The following is an 11400-nucleotide window of genomic DNA, read 5'->3' on the forward strand; positions in this document are numbered from 1 at the left end:
TGGTGTACATACCCAATGCTAAGTTCAAAAATATGCTAATAAGTGTAAGGATTGCAACCTAAAATGAGTGTCATATCAAAAATTACCATAAAATGAGGAAAAGTCTACAAGAGTCAAGGTTGATGTGCACATTCACTAGTCAACAAAATATTAGTCCACATTACATCATAAATCAATTCAATTAAAAATCAACTATTCCCTTATCTCAATGCTTTCAAATAAGTTGCACAATACCTTAAAATCACAACAATGCACACACATACCTTTGCTTGCTTACCATACCTTGGTATTACATAGAATTGACCGTATTAGTGGATAATTCATATCTACTTCATATTATACTCATACATATATATTCACAATCATTTCGGTTCATTCACAATGTCAAGAGTGACCTTTTTTATTTTTTTGGGATATGATTGAAAATTTTGATTAATGCATTGAAGAAAACACATTAATTAAAGGGGGAAGAATGTCACTACCCATTTTTCAGATACCTAATAAAGTGATATTTTCATTGCAACCTTGGATTAGTTGAAGTCATTTGGAATCAAAATAATATTAATAACAGATGCATATTGTAATGCCCCACCCAAAGATCCTTGGAACACAAGGATAAAATGTGCACTGAATAATTTTTTTTTCTTAAGATAAGTTATTAAATCAACAACATAAAGTAACCATATACAATAATGAAACATCAAAACAAGGTGATAAGAATAGGGAACATGGCTAAAATCACATATTGACCTACACCAACGGAAGTCTTACAACACTTGCAAGGATCTCCAAGCACTAAACCATAACTCACAAACCAAAGATCACATGAATTATGAGATTATACAAGAGGATGTTCTCTTTCAAACCCAAAGTAAAAGCTCCTAGCATGGTTAGACAAACAAGTCCATTTCCACTAGTTACAACATAATCAAGAATTACAAGTAGAGACCAACAATGGTCATACACAGCACAAGGGCTCAAAGTTACAACCTCACTCTTGAAATTTTGTTAAGTCTAAAATCCTAAAGCCCTGAAATTTGGCAAAGTCTAAACTTTTGAAGTCCTAAAATTTCTCAAAATATTTATCTTAACTCGGAGAGCTCTGGACCTATCTCAAATGAATCGTCACATATATTAAAATATTTCTTAAGAATATATTAAAATATGCCAACTTATACTTAAATGACATATTTTAAACTCCATAGAAAATATGTTTTGAACTAGGAAGGTGTGGAACCTAGTAGGGTGTCCAAAACCAACTTCCAAACTTTCCTCAGCCAAGCCAAAATGCCCATTATTTTTCATGCGAGGAGACATTGATCTGTAGTCTGGCATGAGACTTTGCTTCTCCACATGAGACCTTGCCTAACTGTGCGAGAGGATTTGTATTGCTTCGTGCACAGCTTCGCAATGTCATGCAGTCTTTGCATCATATCGCGCAACCCTTGCATCACATTGCACGAGGAATGCCAACAACACAACATTGAGGCCTTGCCCTTCTAAGGATGTGTCTGATTTACTTTAACCTCTTTTTCTATTTTCTCCATATTTTGCAGTAGTTTGTTTGATTTTAGTATCATTATGATTTTATCATCAATTCCCATGCAACTTCTTACTTTTTAAGGAAGATTTGTGTATTTATATCAAATAGGGACTTTCTATTCCATTAGATTGTTCAATCCAGCTCAAACTTGGAGATGCTTCAAAAAGATTTGATGGTTTAGCCTGACTTGTACTTTTATAAGTTCAATTATTCAAGTAGATTGTGGATTGTGGGCTTGCAATTTTCACTGCAGATTTTTGTTTGACATCATTATGCTTTGTTTATTGCAATTATTTGTTACATGGTCAAATATTTGTTCATTGAGAAATATGCTCTCTACTCTTACTCATTTTCTCCAAGTTAACTCTTAAGGAAATCAATAATTCCCTTGTATCCTTGTGTTGTCATGGTTCTTATTTGGCCATCAAAAATGTTTTCTCTTGATGGGCCACGTTCTGTGTTGTGGCACCATCTCAATCCATCGCCTATTTTCTAGTCTTAATCATCTAACACTAGTTATCCCTACTTTCTCTTATTACCCTATCTAATTCTTGTATGTTAATATATGATGTTGTTTTCCTATTTTGATCTTATTGATTATCTATTCTTCATATTCAAATTAATCACTCCTCTAATTGATATCTTCTTTCTCATCCCTTAGCTATTTAGATCTAGTGGAAAATCGAGTAAATAGCTTCTTTTACATTTAATTAAGTAGTTGGTATTTGTAAAGTTTGAATTATAAGGGATAGTTTGTGAATTTGAATTAGTTGATTAATAGTAATGATTCTTTTAATTCATATTATGAAAAAGCATGAAGCGATTTATTTATATAGTAATTTGTTCATAATATATATATACATACATACTTGTAATTTATTTATTAATTACAATCAATATAATAATATAATAGATTGATGTGTTACCTTATTCTCTAATCCAACTAATTTCAAGAGTTTTATTTGTTAATGTTGCTCTTATGCTCCTCTAAGTTAAATACATCTACGATTCACGATATACTAGGTATAAAATGAGATGTCATGTGATGCAATTCCATTACTCCCTGTAGTTTTACTTGTTTAGTATTTCTCATGTTAGGCTGGGTATTGTTCATATTTACTAGATTTTCCAGTGGAGCTAAATAGCTAAGAGATAAGAAAGAAGAATCAAGTAGATGAGCAATTAGTCTGAATATGAAAAATAGATAATCAATAAGAACAAAATGGTAAAACAACATCACACCTTGGCATGCAAGAATTAGTTATGGTAATAAGTGAAAGTCAGGACAGTTAGTGTCATATGATTAAGATTAGAAAAGAGGTGATGGATTGAGATGGTGTTGCAACAAGGAATGAGGCCCATCAAGAGAATACATTTTTGATATCCAAATAGGAACCATGACAACACAAGGGAATTATTGATCTTTCCTTAAGAGTTAACTCAAAGAAAATGAATTAAACTACAGAGCATATTTATAAACCAACAAATATTTGACCATGTAATAGACAACTGGAGTAATAAAAGTGTAATGATATTAAATGAAAACTGCAGCGAAAATTGTAAGTCCACAATATGTTTAAATAATGCAAATCCTTTTAAGGGCTCGTTTGGTTGTGGGAATACAAATATGGGAATAGGAATTGTTATTCTGGAATAGAAAATAGGAATATATATTCATATTCTTTGTTTGGTTCAGCCAGAATTTGATGGAGAATTCACGGACCCAAAGGTTTCTAAAATAAATAAAACTGGAATAGGAATACATATTCCAATTCCAGCTATTGAGGTGGAATTGAAAATATTTATTTTTGGGACGAAATTGGAATACATATTCCTATTTTATTCCAAGTCGCAATTCTGATTTGGTGCACCCAGACACAAAATTCAAAATTTTAAGAATTTACATATGCCTATTCCACTTGTATTCCCGTTGCCAAACAGACTTAAAAGTTAGATTGAAACAACCCAATGAAATTGAAACTTCCTATTCAATATAAATATACAAATATCTGCCTTAACAGTAAGAAGTTGTGTAGGAATGGATGTTCAAATCATAATGATACTGAAATCAAACAAAATTGATGTGAAATCTAAAGAAAATAGAAAAATAGGTTGAAGTAAATGTCAGAAGCCAAATGGGTGAAAATATTGGCTTTCAGCATAAACATTCTGATAGAAAATGAAGCGTCAAATCATGAAGTTACATGATCACTTCAAAATAGGAAGAGACACCTATGCTAAAAGGAATAACAGAGTCAATAAGTGTAGATATAAAAGTAGTAAGGTTCGACAGTAAAAACTCGAGGAGTGATGACCAAGGAGAAGACACAACCTTAGAAAATCTCACATAGCAAGGAAAACTTTGAAATTGTCAATTATATTTCTAAGAAAAGTTTTGAATGAAACCAATACAAACAAGTAGACCATTCTCTAATCAGCCGAAAACCAAGTCCACAATGATACAGTCTTCGCCAATAGTCCCCAAATCCACAATGATACAGTCTTCGCCAATAGTCCCCAAACTTGCCACTGACTCCCAACTTTTCCCCCACAATCAAAAGGACCTCTTAGATGTCCCTTGGAGCATGGTCAAAGGCCATTCTATTTCACTTGTAAATTCCAGGCTACCAGCCATATATCAATGTCCATTATCTCAAACCACCTACATTATGGCCTTGAGAGAAGAAAGAAAAAACAAATAGAAACATCAAAGGAATCATTTACAATCCAAAGTCTTTTAGGCTGGTCATGGTGATTTAGGAGCTAGTAAGATGCAAACTAATCAACCAATCCTTAATCCAAGGCTAGATAACATGGAAGCTCAGGTCAAAAGAGAAATAAAGAAAAATGTAGTGCTTAATCAAACTTCCTATTACTCCGACTACCTAATCTTGGAGGAATCTAAAGGCTAATGGCGTTATACAAAAAATGCATCCAATATTTCAGTTTGACATTAATTTGTTGGTTAAGCGGAGAAAAATTATAAGGTACGCATGCACGACCATATTCAATAAAGTAGGTGAGGATAATATAGATGGCAATTTCCTAGGGATCTCACTAATATGCAGAACAAAAACAAGACGATGCAAGAAAATGTTGAAACTAAGGTGTTATACAAGTGCAATTAACAAGATTATAGCAATAAATTTCACAAATAATGCTAATTGAGAGGAGAATGAAGAATTTCTTGAAAGTTATATACAGTTAACCTTGAATAGAATATATGCGCATACCTCTGAGTATCAAGCAAAAGAAAACAACAGAAGAAAACCATTGAAGACAATGAGTTCCCTTCCCAATTTTCAGCGCTTCCCCCACCTCTTCCCTCAACTCTCCCATTTAACTTAAAAATATGCATGTTGTCCCAATTAGCAGCTAGGGAGTACGTTTTAGTTACTGTCAAATGATGGTTCTAAAAAAAAATAGTACTAAATTAGATTCCCCCAATAAATTTGTAACTGCTATTCAAAATCTAGGTCATCAGTATGCAACATAAACCTGTTATTAATATTATTTTGATTCCATTTTTTAATATATATATTTTTAAAAAGAAAATGGCTTCAACTAATCCAAGTGGCAATGACCTATTTGGTATCTGAAGAATGGGTTATATGACAATAAGCCATATATCCATAGACACATCTGCATCCAAACTACAAAAGGCACATCCTGTAATGTAGGATTTTATGTACTCAATCATATTAAGATATTAAGAATTGAACCATATCCACAAATACACCCGCATCCAAACTGCAAAAACATATTAAGATTTGAAGCATTGTTGAATAAAAGTTTTGACCACACAAAATAAGTTTGGAACAAAATCATCAAAAACAATCCAAGATTTCACAATAATAGAGAAACAAAATTCCTTCTCAACTTCCAATCAGAATTTACTACTACTAAACTTTTATCATATGGGATCAACACTCCTACTAGTTTCCTTTCAAGAGTTTCTGTTGATAAAGAATTGAGCAGGAATAGGAATTGAAGTCCCATATGTGAGGTCCCACATGGTAGGAGTCTTGGAAAGATAAGATGCACCATCTAAAACACCATGTAAATATTGAACCATTAATAGAAACCTCAGAACACATGACAAACTTTTTATGTGGATAAATCTAAGAGCTTAACAAAACCTATGACTTTCTCCTCAGAACTCTATTCTATCAATGCCACAGAGAGTCACAAATAAAGGAAACAACTAGGTGGAGGGTGTGTCAGGGCATGAGATATTTTGTATCAATTCAGGAACCACTCTTCTACTGTTGGTTACAAATCCACACCATCTTAATTATTGACCTCCTCTCCATTTCAAATGGAATACAAAAAAATTACTTACAAATCATGACAAATGGTACAAGTGGCAATGGGTTTAATTCAATGTTGCTTTGGAATGTGTTTCCAATATGTTTTTCAGCCATCCCCGTCTTGGATAAGTTTCAGGGATAGTGTATGCCTAGGGGACACTGACTTTGATTTCTAGAAGATATTTGTCTTTGACTCTTGAAGTAACAAAGTAAGAGAAATTTGAAAAAATGAATTTTGCTAATTCTTATATTTTAAGTTTCTATTATGTATAAGAGCATGCTTTGTCTATTCTTTATGAATCTCTAAATTTTTCTACATATTTTAATTTGATTTCCTTATTGTTATATAGCTGTCCCCAAAATTGCACAAAAAAGTTGTCATCCCAAAAACTCGTCCCCTGATCTACCAATCCCAGAAATTTGGGGTAGCACTAGTTTTAATTTACCATTTGTGAGCTTTTCTGTAGATGGGTTGTTCAACACATATACCACTGTAGAATGCCTCTTAGCACAATAAAATATTAGCTATAGATAGAGAGAGATACAGCTATAGAGACCTTTCCTTTAACATATTACAGAAACTTGAAGTCTTCCTATAATCATTATTAATATTAATGTATCATAATGTCTCTAATATTTTCTTCAAATTAATACATTTAAAATAGAGATTAACTATACATCGAAGGAGTTCTTGCTAAATTTGCTTAGAAACTACAATCAGCTATATTACAAATGTGAGAACTAGAATACAACCACCAAGAATGTTGAAAATTACATGTCAGTGGAAAAGGAATGAACCCAGACAATACTACAGTTCTTTACAGAACTCTTCCCTTAGGCATTCTTGCAAAATCGACAACTGTCCCTCCCTAACTAATACATCTTCATCTAGTTTGTTTACTTTGAGCTTAAGTGTTCCAACTTCAGCGATGAGTTTAATGTTTTGCAAGGTAAGTTGTTCTGCATCTTGCTGAAATTCATTCCTTTCTTCTAAAACTTTGGGTATCTCTGCTCTTAACAACGTCAGTTCTTTCTGACATTCTTCTAAGTCAATCTGTAAACATTTTATGGTATTTTCCTTCCCTCCAAGCTGTAGATAAAATATATCACAGCATTAGTGCTCATAATCTGAACTAAATATAATGCTCTCCAAAAGTAAGTTAATCTTCCATTTAACAAACTGTTTGACATCCTAAATATAAACAATTGAAAGCATGACAACACATACCAGAACCTCCAAATCTTTCTCTTTTTGGTTTGAGAAAGTGAGCCTAGCCTGTAGTCTTTCAATGTTACTCCTCAAAACCTCTTGACTCCTTTCAAAAGTTGCAACTTTCTCCTCAGTTTGTTCTACATCAGCCACATTGGAACATAATTTCTCCCGTAGAAGCTTGACCAGTAAAGTTTTGGCTTTAAGTTCTTGCTTTAGTTGTTTGAAAACCTCCTCACTCTAAAATAGCAATGAAGAATAATGGTTGATCACAAAACCATGTTAATGAACACTCCCTAAAATAGCAAAATAAATAACATTAGTTACCTCTATATGCTGTTGTTCCTGTTGATATGCCTCTGGATTTGCTGCATGTTGCTTGAGGGATTCATCATAGGATATATGAGAATTTTCTTTCAAGATTTCTTCTTGCATCCACACACTATTCTTCCAAGATGAAACTTCTTTTTGCAATTGTACATTTTGCTCAGCCAGATCTTGGATCCTCTTTCTCATCTTCCTCTCCTTCGACCTAATTTTTCCCAGCATAGAAGCCCATTCATTTGACTGCCTATCTATCTCCTTTTCTAATGTCTGCTGCAGATCATTCTTCTCACTCTCCAGTATCTTTGTTCGACATTCCATCTCTTCTTCGATCAACCTTAGCGATTCAGTTGCTGAAGATGTTTCTCTCTTGTTGCTGGAAAAGATGGAAGTGGTTGATGAATGACTTTCTCTGTGATGGCGTACTGAATGGGGAGATGACCGCTTCGAATGTGGAGATGAACGCTTGGAATCCCCTCCCCCAGAGATAGTTTCCTTTGGAATAGCAGAAGAATTATCTGCCATCAACTGCTTTTCAAGCAAATTCTCCTTCGAGCTATCGCTTCCCTTCTCCAAACAGGGCGGCCCATCCTTATCAACCCTCTGGCAGGGTAAATTATTATTGATATTGTTGTATGCAGAGACCCATTTCAATGGAAATAACCTCCGCATCGCTGCAACACTAGCAATCACCTGTAAAAAATAATCCGTGTCATTTTCAAGCCGGAAGTAAACTGAATTATAAAAAGCACAGTCGAACACATTCACACCAAAAATGAATGGTTACAGCCTCGGCCGTTAGATTTGAAAGATGGCATTATAGTACCAGACAGCACAGGAGGACCCTAATGACGGTGAATTCCAGGCAGAGCTTCACACTCTTGCTCGCATCGCTGCTCCACATGGACGACAGAGGCGGCTTGGATCCTGCTCAAACCAGTAAACGTATAAACATCGGGAAATTTAAGAATACAAAGCTGAAAGAGTATGGCGATGCAGGTGAAGAAAAATTGGGGGTTTCAAACACCTCGGCGACAGTTAAAGAGGGTACCAGGTTGAGAAGCACGACAATGAAGCAAGAATTGGAATAATGAGAAGTAAAAGGCACAAAGTAAAAACTAGAGTGAGGAGATATGCACCAGAACATTCGGATAAAATGGAAGCGCTGATATTCTGCATCTCCTGCATGTCCCTCGGATGCAAGACTCCCATGCATAAAAGAAAAACTATGCAAACCACGTGCCTCAGGGTAATCGCATTCATTTTGTTTATGTAAATGCGACCCTTGCCTTGAACCTGTGAGAGGATGAACGGTTAGTTTCAGGAGAAGGATAGCTAAATTGTTCGTATGCATACGGAAATCTCATTGCATACTGACCTATATATCCTGTAATTTTATGAAGCCGTTGCAGCTGTCTTGAATGCGAATTAGGACACCTGTCCTCTTTAATTTCATTCAATTCCGCGCATTTAAATTCTCGGAGGGGCTGAGAAATATTAATGTAGGGACTTAATTTTGCGTAGATACCGAAGGATGGATATGTTAGAGGAGCATTTGTACCCTGTTTATCCCTCAATCTTTTTACTGTCAAAAATTATGCAGTATCTAGTTGGAAAATCTTACATAGATTCCCAAACTGAAACTGCATATCTTTAAAGATTGAAGAACTCGTTTCCATACGCGTTCATACACTTCTCCTGTCTTTGCTTTCACCCCACCTGCCCAGACACTCCTCGTGATATCTGCTTCCACAACAGTCAATTCGCAACTTTAGGTATCTTGCTTCTCTGGGCCCCCGTGAAAACCACCAAAGTGAAAGTGCTCAGATACAACTCTGTAGTTCAGGTGATTCTTCAGGGGACTAATATCTTCACCGCCGAGAGCCATCCGATTCATTTGCATGGGAATGATTTTTACATTGTGGGAACGGGATTCGGCAACTATAATCCCAAGAAAGATCCTAAAAAATTCAATCTTGTGGATCCTGTCATGCGCAATACCGTCAATGTTCCTGTCAATGGATGGGCTGCTATCAGATTTGTAGCTGACAATCCTGGTAAGATATATCTTTTTTTTTTATCTAAATTTGTGGCATGATCTTTGTATTTGCAAATTCTAATTATAGTTCGATTCAATTTTTTAAAATCATACCCACAACGAAATCTAAAATCGGAATACATTGTTATGAAAATCTTGATCATTCTTCTCGATGTCGTATCCTTCAGCACACCTTTAGGTAGCCTTGGGAAGTTGGGTGATCACCGTAGAATCGAGTCCGTTCTTGTTGAAATGAAAGGAATGGACATAAATCCAAATGTTATCACTTATACCGCTCTCATGATCAGGAAACCAGTGAGCAAGTGTTTGTGCAATCTCACAGGCGGCACCCACAGGAAGTAGCGAAACAGGGCATTCGGGAAAGATTTCCGGAGCGGATTAAAGATTCTGGTGCTCTACTAATGAATGTGAATGTGACCGTGGCCCAAGATGGAAGTGGGCATTACAATACTATCACAGCGGCTCTCCATAATGCGCCATCCTACAGCAGGGAGCCTTATGTCATCTTTGTGAAGCAGGGGATTTACAACGAGAATGTGAATGCGGGGCTTTGCAAAGAAAAGATTAATGTGGTGCTGATTGGAGAGGGAAGGACCAAGACCACCATTGTTGCGAATACTCTCCCTTGTGCAACTTTAATTGCTATGATCTTGTCTCTTTTTTTCAACTCAATTATGCGAATTACGAAAAAGAAGTGGTTGCAATTATATGTTTTAATGTAGAGAGAGGAGATTTCTCTTCATCTCTGCTCCTTGGGCCTCTCTGCCTTTCCTTGCACATAATTCTATTTCTTTGGCGACCCTAATATTCTTTATATCTTCTTAAACCAGGAAAATTCTGGGTAGCTACTATTTGCTATATATCAGAAAGATTGTTGTGTCTTCTTTTAAATTTTATTTTGCATTATTTCATAGTTACTAGAAGGATTAGTACTGTACCGTTTCAGGTTCATTCCAAAATTTCTTACAAATTTTATTGCGGTAAATAAACTCGCAACTTTTCTTTAACAAGTGTTCGTCTTCTCCACTTGTTTCGGACAGATCATAAAATCGTCCCAATCTTGTTAATATTTTGTTTCTTTTAAACTGAAAAGGCAATTCATTTTCCATTCTCTCCTCTTCCTTATTTCCAATGCCCATATCTTGTTGCAAAAATAAATCTAATCCGTTATATTCTACTGCCTCCATAACACGTTTTAAGTAGTGAGAGAGATTTCAAACCTGCCTTTCGTTTCACAAACTCTTTTCCTCTGTATTTTGTGGAGTCAAGTTCAATTTAATGAAGACGCACAAGTGTTTATTTCCTTCGAAAATGAAGAATAACTAGTAATCCGTTCTTTAAGGTTATTTCAAATTGCACAGTGTAGATTTTAAATTGAAAGGCAATCCACCCTTCTAACCAGATTTATTGTTTCCAATGGCGATATTTCAGGTCTAATCTCACATTCCGCTGCATCATGATTTAAATGAGAGAGACTTCAAACCTGCAAAATTGTTCATAATATTCTTTCTTTTTGTAAAAGAATTCCGTTATCTTGTTATCGGTTGTTCCTCCATTCTGGTTTAACTCGTCTATTTTGAAGTTGGAATAATAAAATATGCATGGATGTATTGTTCTCATATATAATACTAGCATCTGTTTCTGGAGATTTTCAAGATAAATGTTTCTCTTCTTTTTAAGGTTATTTGATTCGCTATCGCCACACTACAATCATATTTTTGTAAAAGAATTCCGTTATCTTGTTCTTGGTTGCTCTTCCATTCTGGGCTACAATCATATTTTTGTAAAAGAATTCCGTTATCTTGTTATTGGTTGCTTCTCCATTCTGGTTTAACTCGATTATTTTGAAGTTAGAATAATAAAATATGCATGGATGTATTGTTCTCATATATAATACTAGCAATTGCCACCTTAGCAATCACACCCTAAGGTGGCAATGGGTTTACCGAAGTCA

General features: G+C 35.0%; 3 protein-coding genes across 5 annotated transcripts in view; 2 read left to right on the forward strand and 1 right to left on the reverse strand.

The window, feature by feature from the left end:
- Positions 1 to 11107, forward strand: part of LOC149568312 (uncharacterized) — a 125068-nt gene extending 113961 nt beyond the window's left edge. For both annotated transcript variants that reach the window (XM_089821288.1, XM_089821289.1), the window contains exon 3: positions 10878 to 11107. In XM_089821288.1, the coding sequence (XP_089677414.1) occupies positions 10878 to 10906 (29 nt within the window). In that variant the 3' untranslated portion in view covers positions 10907 to 11107. The remainder of the gene's footprint in view (positions 1 to 10877) is intronic.
- On the reverse strand, positions 6444 to 9098 carry LOC149568313 (uncharacterized). Of its 2 annotated transcripts, XM_089821284.1 has the most exons (6): positions 8766 to 9013; positions 8527 to 8683; positions 8214 to 8314; positions 7391 to 8080; positions 7082 to 7303; positions 6444 to 6943 (listed from the first exon to the last, which is right to left on the reverse strand). In XM_089821284.1, the coding sequence occupies exons 2-6, from the start codon at positions 8648 to 8650 to the stop codon at positions 6662 to 6664; spliced, it is 1419 nt and encodes a 472-aa protein (XP_089677410.1). In that variant the 5' UTR covers positions 8651 to 8683; positions 8766 to 9013; the 3' UTR covers positions 6444 to 6661. The 2 variants fall into 2 exon arrangements, with proteins under 2 accessions (XP_089677410.1, XP_089677409.1); XM_089821283.1 differs by having other exon boundaries at positions 6553 to 6943; positions 8527 to 9098.
- Positions 8809 to 10337, forward strand: LOC149568314 (laccase-24-like). Its single transcript, XM_089823405.1, has 3 exons — positions 8809 to 8889; positions 9054 to 9444; positions 9625 to 10337. Exons 1-3 carry the CDS (start codon positions 8809 to 8811, stop codon positions 9786 to 9788), a joined length of 636 nt encoding a protein of 211 aa, XP_089679531.1. The 3' UTR covers positions 9789 to 10337.
- Positions 11108 to 11400: the final 293 nt, after the last annotated feature.

This window comes from Cupressus sempervirens, chromosome 3, assembly GCF_028749045.1.
Source record: "Cupressus sempervirens isolate cs-2001-9-10 chromosome 3, ASM2874904v1, whole genome shotgun sequence".
NCBI lineage: Eukaryota > Viridiplantae > Streptophyta > Pinopsida > Cupressales > Cupressaceae > Cupressus > Cupressus sempervirens.

What these genes read in the sequence shown, in the direction of transcription:
- LOC149568313 (XM_089821284.1), bottom strand. Translation starts at nt 8,650, where the DNA reads ATGAATGCGATTACCCTGAGGCACGTGGTTTGCATAGTTTTTCTTTTA. An exon ending in GGGTCCTCCTGTGCTGTCTG is followed by an intron (nt 8,081 to 8,213) that starts GTACTATAATGC and finishes TATTTTTTACAG; the next exon opens with GTGATTGCTAGTGTTGCAGC. An exon ending in AGGAACAACAGCATATAGAG is followed by an intron (nt 7,304 to 7,390) that starts GTAACTAATGTT and finishes TTGCTATTTTAG; the next exon opens with AGTGAGGAGGTTTTCAAACA.
- LOC149568314 (XM_089823405.1), top strand. Translation starts at nt 8,809, where the DNA reads ATGCGAATTAGGACACCTGTCCTCTTTAATTTCATTCAATTCCGCGCA. An exon ending in AGGGGCTGAGAAATATTAAT is followed by an intron (nt 8,890 to 9,053) that starts GTAGGGACTTAA and finishes TAAAGATTGAAG; the next exon opens with AACTCGTTTCCATACGCGTT. An exon ending in ATTTGTAGCTGACAATCCTG is followed by an intron (nt 9,445 to 9,624) that starts GTAAGATATATC and finishes GCACACCTTTAG; the next exon opens with GTAGCCTTGGGAAGTTGGGT.